This window comes from Micropterus dolomieu, linkage group LG10 (genome assembly GCF_021292245.1).
Source record: "Micropterus dolomieu isolate WLL.071019.BEF.003 ecotype Adirondacks linkage group LG10, ASM2129224v1, whole genome shotgun sequence".
Taxonomy (NCBI): domain Eukaryota; kingdom Metazoa; phylum Chordata; class Actinopteri; order Centrarchiformes; family Centrarchidae; genus Micropterus; species Micropterus dolomieu.
This window is the reverse complement of record NC_060159.1, coordinates 24,141,103-24,155,187: the sequence shown is the minus strand read 5'-3', so window position 1 is coordinate 24,155,187 and position 14,085 is coordinate 24,141,103. Positions and strand designations below refer to the sequence as shown.

Genomic DNA, 14,085 nt, shown 5'->3' with positions numbered 1-14,085 from the left:
CCACTTCGCAGCTGATGTATGTGCAGATGAGGCGAAAGATGGAGAGGTCCTTTACATCACTAATGTCTTCTACAAGGAGCCATTGATACGCTGTGCAAGTCAGCACAAGGGCTTAAGCAATATCCTCGGCCAAAATTGGCTTCTTATTAAAAATCTCATATTGGCCAGTCAGTGTCACCATCCTCTTCCCCCCCCCTCCCCCCCCCAAACTGCTCCAGTAGTGGTAGTCATCATTTCTAAGGTGCTGAGATAACCCAACTAAAAAAATGATAAATATGGCTTTTGGTGACACATGATGTAAATGTTTTCACAAAGGCTTTTCTGCCTTGACATGAATACAGTTTTTTGAGAAATGGCTGAGATTACAGTTCTAGGAGAAATGCTGAAAAGCGGTTTTGGAGAACGTATTTATATGCGTATTGACCATTGGGTCAAAATTTGTGATCTCAGCATTTAGACTCTGCCGATGCTCCCCAGCATCAGTTTGACTTTAGTCTTGCGTATAAATTCAACAGGGTTTGAACCAGAATTGAGCCGCAGTTTTCAAGCCCTGTACGTTGTAGCAATTTCGCCATCGAGTACAGACTAACAGCTAATGCTAACAGATTTAAATCAGGAAAATTATACCATTAGGTAACAATAGCTTAGCACCCAAGACTAAGAGTTGCTGGTAAACTTATTTTACCTTGCTATAGTTATACTACCTAGTTTTTCTACATACATAGTGTGAGTGTGTTGACTTAAATTACAATTCTGATTAAAATATACATGAGTGGCAGTCCTGGTAAAAAGGGAAGATTTCTCTGTTTCTTATTCAGATTATTTCGTAAATTTCTATTGAAAAAATAAAAAAATCAAATATCTAATATCAGTCTTTATATTATTTTGATATAATTTTGTATCACTCACCACTTTTACACTATTGTTTATTGTCCCTCTTGGATGGAGCAGTGACCTCCTAAAGAAGAACTAATGGATTCATTTCACCCCCGCTTATACAATCATGACTCAAACACTTGCAGATATAATGTAGCTTTGTATTCACATTACATGCCTGAAGCTTATACACTGTATAGTCATTTCTCAAGGTAATTAAGGTTTCCATTAACATCACTGCAGCATCGTTCATCAAATTTGTATCAGATCTCACCAGAGATGAACAGCCATGTTATTTTCTCCCTTATTTATCATTTACTGTGTTTGTGCTTCACACATTTGAGTTGCTTTTCTGTAAAGACAGACGTAAAAGGGATGAACTTAAAGTTGAACGTGAATAACGAGATTAATCCTCCAAAGAGAGTCACTTATCTTGTCTGGATCACTGATTTTTAATTACACGGCCATGTTGAAAGAGATAAAACTACCTGTCTCTCTGTTCCACCTCTGCCTTTCTTTTATTTTTTCTTACCTGAACAGTTTGTCGTCTTTACTCTCTACTCTCCACATCCAACACCACTCTTTTGTTGTACTGACCAATGAAATCTATTGGCAATTGAATGCACGTAGCCTCCCTCCGTCCTTCCTTTATAGTTTGTTTATTTGTTTTGTTTATTCTTCGTCTCAATTTTAGGGTGGCGTTGCTATGAGTCCTGCCCAGGCTTGATCGTATGGATGAGCTGCAGATGTATGTGCATGTTTGGATGTAGAGGGAAAAGGATAAACGGCCAGTAGTAACGAATCACAGTAACAGCAAATGAGAATAATAAGAATAAAGCAAAGCAAAAATGGAAGAAAACAACCTTGACTACAACAAGAAACAAGAGAAACAAAAATATAACAGACTAATTGACAATTAAAAACAATTTCCAGTTGTGACCACCATTCAGTTATTAGTTTGCTTCCTATCATCAACATGTCTTTGATCAAAAATGGACACGAGCCTCTTTTATTCGGTCGAGTTGTCAAAGCTGCTTCTCTTTTCTCTCAGATACCTGTTGGCGACAGCAGGAGATGACCGCTATGTGAAGACTTGGGACCTGAGGAGGCTTTATGATCCCATCAATGTTCTGAAACGCTGTCTGACCACTGATGTCCACTGGCCATTGAATGCACCTGGCATCCTGTTGGCCCAGGAGAACGCATTTGCGGCGTAAGACAGCTTCTCTGTTTTTCCCTTTCATAACGTCCATAAATGTCCATGGAGGAACAGCTATCACGGGACATCTGTAATGTGAATTTGCAGATTACATAGGAGGAGGTACCTTTGCAACTTGTCTGCAAGATTGGAGAGATAAGAGATGTGTGAAAGTTTTATTATGCAAAAAATAATTTTGTTAAACTTTATCGAAGTAGAGGAGGCTGAGATATCCAGACTTTATGATTCCACTTCTTTAGTTTCTTTTGTAAGAACACAGGCTTTCTGTGATTCTTCAGACCAAGATGAGATAACCTCTTGTGACATCCTCTGCAGTTTCTCAGACTTGATAAATCACATCCAGAAAACATTAAACAGCTGTTTTCACATTAGCACTCCCTGTGGCTACTAAATTGCACTGAAGACACGTGAGGGTCATTCTGAGATTTTCACATGTTTCATTATTTCTTTTGTCATTCCTGTCATTTTTAATAATTGTCTGTTTTATTTTGTATTCAGGAATGGTTCACATGGAGTCCATTACTTTGACCATTTCATGCGCTCCAACTTCCCAGTTCCTAGGACAGGCACAGTGTGGGTAAGTGGGACTGCGCTGTAATCTTCCATCCTTCAGTCACTGCTATCCCCTAAATAAGCCATGGGGCACAAGATTAGCTTTGTTCTTTAGGGAGTCCTTAAATTGTGGACATCATGTTGGCAAGGATGACAAAACATGCAGGGTGGTGGAGGCCTGATCTAAACCCAAGTGGTGCTTTGTTTTTGGACTTGTGGATTTGTGTGCCAGTCATGGAGTGTTCATAATACTTTTCACCATAAAGTGCTTTGTAAATATAACTGGTACCTACAATTTCCTTTTTTAAAAAGGCAAACAATTCTCAAACAGCTGGGTATTGTAGTTTTTAGCATACATTACTCAAAAAGGAGTAGATGGTGAATTTGTTGTCAGTCGCGGATTAATAAACATTGGGAGCTTTAGTAAGCGTTTACGGGCAGCAGGATGGTGTATGTGGGATTGACTCCAAATAAACTACAGTGTGTGCTTTCATGGTAATGGAGGAACATGTCGCTCAGTGAAACAGTGTGGCCCAGTGACAGGAATGGAGCCCTATGGCACAGAGGAAAAAGATCAGTTTTGGATACACACAGAAAACTTGTTAATAGAATTCATTATAGGTTTTGGTGTTTTCATGGTATTTGTTGACAATAAGAAAAAAATCTTATCGTTGAGCCCTTGAAAACTTTCTTTAGCTGAACCTTTTTTGTTGTTAGTTGTGTAGTGACAAAACAACACCTGCTTGAAGTGATACATACTTGGCATTTTGATGACACATACTCGGCCGCCGCCAAGCAAAAGTACTTCTTAAACGACGCATCGATGAAATAATCTATAGAAGCTTTGAGGAATAAAATCATCATTAGATCCAGCCCTAAATCTTACAAATGTTCAATATATCGTCGAAGGAAATAATGATTTGACATTTATCGTGATTATTATCCATATCGAATGGTATAAAATGTTGTGATTAACATTTTTGGCCATATCGCCCATCCTATCAAAATGTGAATAATTACATTGTAAAATAAAATATATAATAAAATATCAAGATGCCCAAACAAGACATTAATTTGAGAGGGAAAATAGTTAATATCTTAATGCTCTTAATGTCTTTTTCTGTTTCATTGCAGTCCATGTCTTATACTGATTGGTTGAACTGTGTGGTGACGTCAGACAGCCTCGGTGATGTGATCCTTGCCATCTTACCTCACATAAGTTCCACTCCCCAACACGTCAAACGCACGATAGAAAGACGCTTTGTAAGTTTATTATTCTTTTTGTTTATTTTATTCTCTTTTATACAATGCTTTTTCCTTCCACCTAGATAAATCACATTTAGTCACCTTTTAAGATAATAATTTCATGTTATATTAAATACATTTTACAAGTTAAACAGTGGATTGAATAAAGTATTTTCAAGGAAGTTGTAATAATAGAAGCAATTTTTTTTTTTTTTTACCCGGTTTCTAAAAGTATCTAAACACAGTAAAATAGTAACTTACATAAATTTGTTTCCTTGACTCTGTCTTCAGCCCATCTACTTAACATCCCTGGTGCCTCATGATGCAGCTAAAGAAAAAAATCAAGAGATGGGAGGAGTGGAGGAGGAGGGAGACGCTGTTGAAGAGCAAGGAGGAGACTCAGAAGGACCGGATGCTGGATCTGAAGGAGGAAATGAGAACGATAAAGAAAACAGAGGAGATGGAGGAAGACATGGAAAGGATAAATGTCCCCCTCTGCGGTTCCAGAAGTACAAAGACGCTGCAAAGAAATACTACCTCCACCATACAGACGGCAATATGGTGGGTAGAGAAACCAGGTCACAAAGTGATTCACACAAGCAGACCAATGAAAATATTATTATTCAAGAAATTATTGGATTGATGGTTGCTAAATGGGGGAAAAAAGTAAAGCATTGTGAAAGCAAGGTTTTTGTTATTGATACAAAAACATGGGTATCCTCAGCTCTATTATTAAAATATTTTAAACATTACCTGGCCCTATGTTTAGGAAAGTGTTCCATTAGTATCTGTTTTATTGACCACTACTACTATTTTTAGAAAAAGCTGCTAACAATTGACATTTTGTTCCATTTATTCTAGATATTTATATTTTTTATCCGGGTGAAAAAGATATTGGAATTGCATTAAAGGTTCGGTGTGTAATATTTCTGAGGATGTGTTGACAGAAATGCAATAGAATATCCATAACTATGTTTCAGTGGTGTATAAAGACCTTAAATAATGAGCCGATATGTTTTTATTACCTTAGAATTAGACATTTCTATCTACATACACCGCGGGTCCTCTTACATGGACGTCACCATGTTGCCCTGCCATGTTTCTATAGTAGAAGAAGAAGAAACTTTAGTAGTAGTAGTCAACAGGTTTATTAGAAGTAAGAAAAGAAGAGAAATTTGGACAAATGAAGGCGTATTACACGTGTTATTTAGCATGAGAGCCGAAATTATCAGCAGTCGCGGTTGCAAGTTGGGAAGATGCAAGTTTAATGGATTAAAAAATTAACTGTAACTACGGACTATAATAGCTTTCCAAAGTGTCTCTTCTCACCATAATTTGTTTTCCTTCATGGATTATCCATGTTTACCTCTCAACGGTGCGCCTATAATAGCTTGGCTGAAACTTAAGTCCCGTCTGGCATCGATTCCTTGCTACTTTTCTTTATAATGTGGATTCCTTTCTGTTATTTTAGTAGTTTATATGGAGTAATGTATGAGTTCACGTTTACAAATGGACACGATCAGTTCACCAAAAACATGAGCATGTTCAATGATCGGTGCTGTTTGAGCACATTTATATTTGGACACACTACATGCCTCCACTATCAGACCGTTAGATTTTATTTGCAGAAGACTGCAGTATGTTTTTCCGTCCACGTAGTTGTTGTATGTGGATGTGTAAACAGCCTCAAAATGTTATTCACCTGTGGTGAAAATAAATCCACCTATGGTGCCAAATATGGCATTGCCTTGTTCTTTCAAAGAGATCTATTGCCATGCCAATCTCTTTTTTTTGTTATAATAATTTTGCTGTAGAATGCAGGTAATAAAGAAAACCACACATAAGGCTAATAACAGAGACAATCAAACATAGTGCAATAGGGTCAATGGGTCGTGTTAGTATAATTTGTACAGTTAAAGAGCCACATCTGTAGCTAGGGCAGGCAATTTGTTTCAGAAGTACTTTTGATATATTTGTTGAAACATTCATAAAATAAACAAAAACGAGAATGAATGAATGATGCCAAAACCCCACCATGCAAGCTCACATAAAACAATAAAAGTAATAACAATAGTATAATTATTGTTTTAATAACACTGTTAAATTACTAACCTAAGCAAATCAATATATAAATAATTTGATAATGTATTCCATCTGTAGTAGACCAGAAGATTTTAAATAGCTTTTACTACCGATGATTAATTCACCAGTTACTAGTGATTATTAAAAAATGTTGACATTGCATTTTTAAACTCACACATACTGCACATGTAATAACATAATAATAACTTCCTCCGACTTCCAGCTGACCTTTATAGCAAGCGAGAAGCAACCTCTGTGGAAACGCATGAAAGAAACAGAGTTGAAGGCAAAGATTAACATGGATGAGATGCCATTGGCTGCATTACACAAGGTATCTACACACACGCACACGCACACACACACACACACACACACACGCACACACACACACACACACACACACACACACACACACACACACACACACACACACAGTGCAGGAAGAGTAAGATAAACACTAGAATCAAAACAGAGGTAAGAGATGGGAGAGGAGCCTCTTCCTCCTCCTCCTTCTTCCTCCTCCTTCTTTCTCCTCCTGATGGGCAGCTATAAAGACGAGCTGAATGTAATGATGTGTAAAATGAGAAAAATGTCACCCTCTGTGGAAGAAGGGAGGGGGAAATGGAAAGCAGCCACTTGAGGATTTGATGTGTTTAATTTTAAGAGAGGCAGAGTGGAGGGTGTCGCTGTGCCCTCTGGAATGAGATGATGGACTGGTACTTCATGGGATGATCTCAAAAAACAAAACGCCACAAGGTCTGACTGGCTTTCTGTCTGAAGGGGATAAATGGATTAGAAAGTGGAAGAGAGAAAATAAAATAAAAGGCACACCAGGAGGATTTATAGTGATGAAGAGAGGGATAGATGAGTGTCAGTAAAGAAAAGGAGGCGGCAGTGATATTGATTCGCTGAGAGCTACAGCTCAGTAATTCACAGAGGAGGGAAGAGGGGACATAAACTACTTAAATGGAATTATTATTAGTTTATAAAAACAATAACTCTAGTGGATGTAAAAGTAGTCATCAAGATAAATACTGAAATAAGAGTCTAGAAAGGTTGACATGATGAAGTCCCTCAGGGATCAATACTTGATCCACGTATCATCACGCTGATGACACAGTTGTCCTTGAGACTAAAGATTAGTATTGTGTGCCATGAATTCCAGGTATTTAGTGTTTACTTTAGAATTAAAATGTTGGTTTGGTTTCCGTTGAAACTGCACTTACTATTGTGGCCAAGAGAGCTTAAGTGGTTAGCTGGCACGTTGACCTCGAAAGAACTATGCAGTTAGCAACAATTGCTAATCCAGGGGGCTACGTTTTTCATTCAAGACAGGAGTTTATATAAAATCTACTTTTGTTCAGAAAGCTTTAGGATGCTCACTCTGTCCAGAAACTTACATGTATACTAGATTTCATATCACTAAGGTGGCGAGTGCATAGTTAGTCTGACTCATAGTGAAATAGCCACAATTATTATTATAACAACCAGTTTGAAAAATATTGGAAGATCCTTTTAAGTCACTGGGTGAATCAGAGACATAAATAACTGGATTTCCCAGCAACGTCCTGCAGCTTGACAATGACAAAACAAAAATTTGTGAGCTGGTGTGTAGCAAGTAATTTGTTGTGTTGTGCTTAAGCTTCTCATGTAACAACTCCTCACTGTGTTTTGTTTCTCCACTGACTGTGTTCAAACTGTGAAAACCTTGACTGATTGAAGAGGTCTGCAGCTACACGTACTGGCTGTAAAGATTTTATTTTGCGTTCTGGAAATGGGAATGACCCCCAGTGAATGACATGTTGCAGATATTATGAGAAACCTCAAATAATCTTCCTCCTCTCCTCAGGTGTGTTTCAATCCGAACATGTGCTGCCATACGTGGGTGGCGTCGGCGGGCCAGACGGGGCTGGTCAGACTGAACTGTGTGAGGGGTTTGATCACCTCCGAGGCCAAGCAGATGATAAGCGAGAACCAGGCCCAGTTCAACGCACTGTACTCTCAGAAAGACTCACAGAAGGAGGCCGTCCAAACTGTAACAGACGAGCTATAGCAGCATCAGTTGAACTTCACCACAGGTGGATGACACTGTGCAAAAAAAACACACCTGCAAAAAACTATTTTTTAGAATGATGAAGACGATATTAATATTTAATTTGCACATAACTGTATACATTTGCTGGGTTTAATCCTGTTTCAAGAATCCAAAGACCAGCAAATAAATGATCAACCAATTCAACTTTATATTTAAGTAGGAAAAACTAAATGATTTGCAGGTTTTGTGGCATTTCTTCAACATCAAACTGCTTTACTTCCCACGAAATGTCTCATTGACATAATTTCTCCATCTTTTTCCACTGTTCACCAAACTTTGAAAAGTGTCAATGGTCACAGTTTATATGCCTCCAAGAAGTTTAAGCAGCTGGCGATTAAGTGTCTTGCTTTGCAGTTTCCACCTAATAGTTATTGATTTCAAGTAGGGGTTTCGGTTGCTTCAGTATCTATCTTGGCAAACAAATTGCAAATATGGCAGTGAATCCATTGTTGACAGTAGTCCAAGGTATTAGAAAAGGAGATTATCAGCTACATTCGCTGTTAGAAAATCAGCCACACTCAGGAAAAAAAATTGAAATTGATAACAAGTTTAAAAAAAAGTTTTTGCTGACTTAGTTAATTAGTAAAGAGTGATGTGAAGGTGTACTTTATGGCTCACTGTTTGGTGTTGTTACAGGTGCAACAGACTTGGGAATCAGAATAGTGTTAGTTATTCTAAAAAAATGAACACATTCAAAATAACAAAACATACATCCTGTTCTGTCAATTTAATGTAAACATCACTCATTAAATGTCTCTAGTTGGTGCGTAAAGTCAAACAAAAGTGTTTCTGGTTACAAAATGGAAGCTGTGAGAAATTGGACTAAAGGATTTCTTTCTTGTACATTATTTTGGCAAACCTTTTGTAATCAGCAACACATTCCACTGCAGTTTATGTGAATGTCTGTCTTCAGATGTGTTGGCGTTGCTAACCAGAGGGTGCAGCACCAAGAAAAGCAGCATCGCTCTCTAACTCGTTTGGCTGGTCAGAGGATCGGAAACATTGGGGGTCACATTTGCAGCACACCGTGTGCTAGTGTTGGTTTCTTGACAACATGCTATTTAATTTATTTTACAGTACCTTACAGATACGCCCCCAAAATCTACTCCCACCTCACTGTTGATATTCTCAAACTGTGAAATGTGCTGAGTTTCAAAACCTCAACGGCAAGCTGGGGGGAAATTGGGAGCATATCTTTAAGTTAATTTTTGCTGCTGTATTTTTGTAATCAAACATTTTTTTCTCTTTTACGATGTCAAGAACATCTCAGGCTTTAACTGGGAGGAAATACTTGAAATTTTTTTATTGTATGTAATGCTGGATGTAATGTTTGTATATGACACATTCTAGGTATTTTTTAAATGTTAATTTCTTCACCTGTTAACTTAAACCTGCTGTTGTTATTCTGATGATTCAAACATTTTGATTCCTTTTTTTATAACCGTTGCGGTGATATTACCTCCAGTTATTTTTCAGTGTCTACAAAACAAATTGGATAATGTTATTATTTACAGGCGCAGCTGTCTTTTTTTTAGAGGCTGTCTAACACATGTTTTCCTCCTAAGTTAAATTAGGGGTTTGAAAATGTGCTCATCAGTTTTGTTTTTTCCAATTATTTACAACTCTTATCAACAGTTTAAAAATGATGTTTAATAAACACCACGATAATATTGTCAGTCACATAAAACCAATACTCACAAAATTATCGTTAACTTGTAAATCATAAGTTATTGAACTTTATTTGAACTTGCTCTTCTATTCTGCTCTGTTGCTATTTTTGAAATGTTACATGTAATAAATGTTTCTGGGTAAATTAAATAAAGTTGACATTGAACATTCACTCTTGACCTTGGAAATAGTTGGCAAAACAACTTTATCACGCCATAGATCCTTAAGTAGTTGTTCTGGAGCTTTTGATCGTATAACATGATCACTTGTTGTAATATTAGATTTTAAAATGTTGTAATTGTCGATAATAATATTAATAGTATAAAGAGTACCGACCTGACCCACTCTACAGCCCTGAGATGACTTCTGTTATGATTTGGTGTTATATTGAGATTGATTATATTTATTTATTTCAAACATGTTAAAAACAAATAACAAACAATTTAAAATAAGCATACATTCAAAATAACACAAAAACCAAAACAATAATATTTAGCAAACAAACTTTTATTAATTTATGATTGCCAATAAAAGAAAACTTCTATTTACATGTTTGAAAAGGGATAGGAAGAAGTAAAACATATATACTCCTAACCCTTTTATGTAAATATAAATGTATATATGCAGACTGAGATCCTCTGGTACGGTGCTGCTAACTATTCCGAGGTCTGGGCTAAAAGCCAAAAGGAGAAAGGGCCTTAGTTGTCAGGTCCGCTACATTCTGAAACAATCTTCCAGACGACATCAGCCTTCTGGGGAGGCTGTTTTCAGGGGGTAGGGCGTTCGTCCACTTATCAGAACGTCGGTGGTTCGATCCCTGACTCCCCCACTCTGCATGTTGAAGTATTCTTGGGCAAGATACTGAACCCCAAATTGTTCCCAATGGCTGTTCCGTTGGTGTGTGAATGTTCTTTCCGTTCAGTGAATGAATGGGTGAATGTGACGTAGTGTAAAAGCCTTTTGAGAGGTCGGAAGACTAGAAAGGCACTATATGCTATATATAAGTACAAACAATTTACCATTTGCAGAGTCTGTTCCTGCTTTCATCTCACTTCTTAAGACTCATTTATACAAAATAACTTTCAATGTGTAGTGTGTAATTTATTTATATTGTTTTATTTATATGTTTTATCCGTTGCACACCACTTTGTGTGATACTGTGTGTGTCTGTTTTACATTGATTGCTGTAAAGCACTTTGTTACCTGTGAATTGAAAAGTGGTATACAAATAAAACTATTATTCTTCTTATTATAGTTATACTGTATAAATAAAATTTAATTTTACTGAGAAAAATTCTTCTACCAGTGCATGACAACTGGACAAACGCCAACTGATGATTAAAATCTTGTTATACAGTCGAAAGTTGCAGAACATCAACTATTGGAACTTGTGGTTAGATTGTTTTACCAATAAATAAAGTATTTAATAGCCAGTTGGCCTGGATTAGTGATATAAGCTTCAACTATTTTATCAGTACAAAAATAGGGTTTAGGTCTAAAATGTTATCTTCTGCTTTAAAGTGAAATAGTCGCAATGGACAATTATAAAATAAACCAGGCTCTTTTCATCATCTGCAGTCATTTATTTCACTTTACAAAAAAAAACTCTTGCCACACATAAAAATGAAATCTCAAACATCACAGTTGTGACGTGGGTTTACGCAACATCACCGGAACACTCAGACAAATGGGACGTTTTAAAGACTGATTGTACAAGGGAGATAAATGTATTTACACATGTATACACAAAATCATACACAGAAAAGACACAATATTTGACATATTTACAACAGTCACACAAAGACAGCAACAGCACAATACAGAGCATTCTCAAACAGTAGACTTCCACAGTGAACAAACAAGAAAACTGTTGGCTCCAGTTTAATGCCACAGCCTGTAGAGGAGAACATCAGTATGCATGTATATCAAAACTAGTAAAGTAAAATGCATTGGTCTTACATTCACTTTGTTTTAACTTAGTCTTCATAGCTGTTGGGTCCGTATATATTCTCATTTCAAAAGGAAAATCTATTTAAATATACAGAATCTCCTTAAAAATTGGTGAAAATATAGAATTTTAAAGATATTTTTATTTGATTAATCCTCTGCATGGTTTATCAACATATTCTGATTGGCAGTTGAACAAGAAACTTCTTACTGTACATGATATTGAATAACAGCTAACAACCATGCAAGTATTTGGATCATAATGGATGTCAACGAGGCGTTTACAACGTACAGTTGTCCTTTCTTTGAGAGCAACATAACGACATCAACACTTTAATAGTAGCTGTGAAACATTACAGGGACGTCAGCTGACTTGTTGGCTTTTATTATGGGTGCAAAGAAATATCTTTACACAAGTCCAAAGTATTAACGAAATACTGACCAAAACTGTCTGAAGTTCCATGAAACATGCTGTGAATATCCGTGGTCCCGAGAAATTGTAATTAGGTTAATGACGCCATGATCATCCCTCTAGCACCAAGATTAAGCCCAACATTTCATTAAAATCCAATCTCAAGGGCACTATGCTGTTTACTAAACCCAGTCAAGCTCTGTTTCTGTTTTGTTTTTTTACACAACCTTTCCTCTAGTGCCTACCTCAAGCCAATTGATCAGTTTTGCGCAAATAACATAGTTAACTAGAGAATGCAATTTCTGAAGAAACAGCAGTGGGATTTTTGGCTGTTGAAAAGCTGACGCTGAGCTGCACTGCTGGATGGACAGCCGGGGTTTCATGTATAGATAGGAGCTGCGTAGCTTTGCTTAATAAATGGCTGGGAGCTAAATTGCATTGCTGGCTTAACTTTGTATCAAGGAGTATGAAGCGTTGGAATAAAGGGAAAGGTATAGTAGGTGCAAAATATAGTGTAAGCAATGAAATGTGTTGAACTTAGTTATATTGTAAGGACTTATATGAGCTTAAGTGGATGTTGATGTGTCTTAGTTGCAATAAAGGTAAACCATCAGCTGATGTGTGAGCCATAGAAGGAGGTGTGTTGTTTGAGTAAATAAAAAAGTACTTCAGAGTTTTATTTTGAAAGTCTCCAGCACTAGTGAAGCCTGACATAAGTTCCTGTTACTTTTAGGTGCTTTTATTTTGAAAACCCAGCCTACTCCAGGGCCCTGTGATGGCAAAACATGGATGGATGGGAATGCAGAGAGATAGATAGATGAAAGCTCGGGGAACAGAGAGACATATAGTAGATGGATGGGTAACACTGCGGCTACAGGAGGAAGGAGCCATAGATGATAGATGGATGACAGCATGAAGCTGAAACTAATCGTCCAACTGCAGGACTAAATCATTTTTGCCCTCAGACCTAAATGTCTGCACAGAGTTGACAGAAGTTGCTGGATGCTTTTTCAGTCTGACGCTTATTAATTTTCCTTCTGCTCAATCAATACAGTGCTATCTAAAATCTAATTGTCCTGACCCTCTGTAATGGAGACAGAGGTGACTCCTCATCTTTGGCATTATGCGATAAAATTAAACAAAGTACAGTACTGTAGAGAGATAGAACAAGTCCAGACTGAGCTTAATTATCAGATATAAGGCAGATACTTCTGTTTTAAGGGAGTACTAGAGCAGTTTAGGTCAGGATATTGTACGTTTTAGGATGTGAGGGAGTCAATAAGTTTAGAAATTTCTTCTTTTTTTGCTGCAAATAATAAAATTGCCTGAAATGCTGCAGTGACATCATGATGGCCAGTTGTTGTTTCCACAAGTCTTATATTAATTTTAATAGCTGCTATTTCAGTTTCACAAATATTGCCTTGACTTGTATATGACAAGGTGTCTTCACATGATTAATAATCACCATACTGTCTCATTTGTTTATCATGACATCAGGTCTTACACCTTCAGTCTGTGATCTTCCTAAGGCAGCAACCAACAGAATGTACAAAATGTATATTCTTAGAGGTATTATTGATGCTTTTCTTCCCTAAAAGACAACCTTTGTCAGTGTGGTACAAATGAACCTGATGTTTGCAATTAGTTTATGTCAAGAAAGAACTTTTCTGCAAATAAAACTCTTTAAAAATGTAATTTGTGACCAGCTAGCCTTGCAGATTTATGTCTGACCTTTAGTGGAAAGCAGGTTCATGGAACAATGATGACAGTGAGCTGTAGAGCGAATGTGCAGTAGAAGAGCAGTTTGGTAAAGTTAGTGTCAAAACAACAGACATCACAGTCATCCATGTGTCCCTGGTAGAACATTACATCAGGTGCTCCATGCTAACAGTTTAGCACATATTCTGTTATCTGATTTTATGATAGAAGGATTTGCATTACTGTTTTGTGCAAGTAGCTTCAGGGAAGTTTCTGTTGAAAATAAGTAGC

At 37.0% G+C, this 14,085-nt stretch overlaps 1 protein-coding gene across 1 annotated transcript; it reads left to right on the top strand.

Annotated features, from left to right (window-relative positions):
* Positions 1-1,746: 1,746 nt before the first annotated feature.
* Positions 1,747-10,986, top strand: LOC123978171 (general transcription factor 3C polypeptide 2-like). The gene is made up of 6 exons (XM_046061329.1): positions 1,747-2,089; positions 2,594-2,672; positions 3,782-3,910; positions 4,184-4,453; positions 6,198-6,305; positions 7,824-10,986. The coding sequence occupies exons 1-6, from the start codon at positions 1,869-1,871 to the stop codon at positions 8,025-8,027; spliced, it is 1,011 nt and encodes a 336-aa protein (XP_045917285.1). The 5' UTR covers positions 1,747-1,868; the 3' UTR covers positions 8,028-10,986.
* The last annotated feature ends 3,099 nt before the right edge of the window (positions 10,987-14,085 follow it).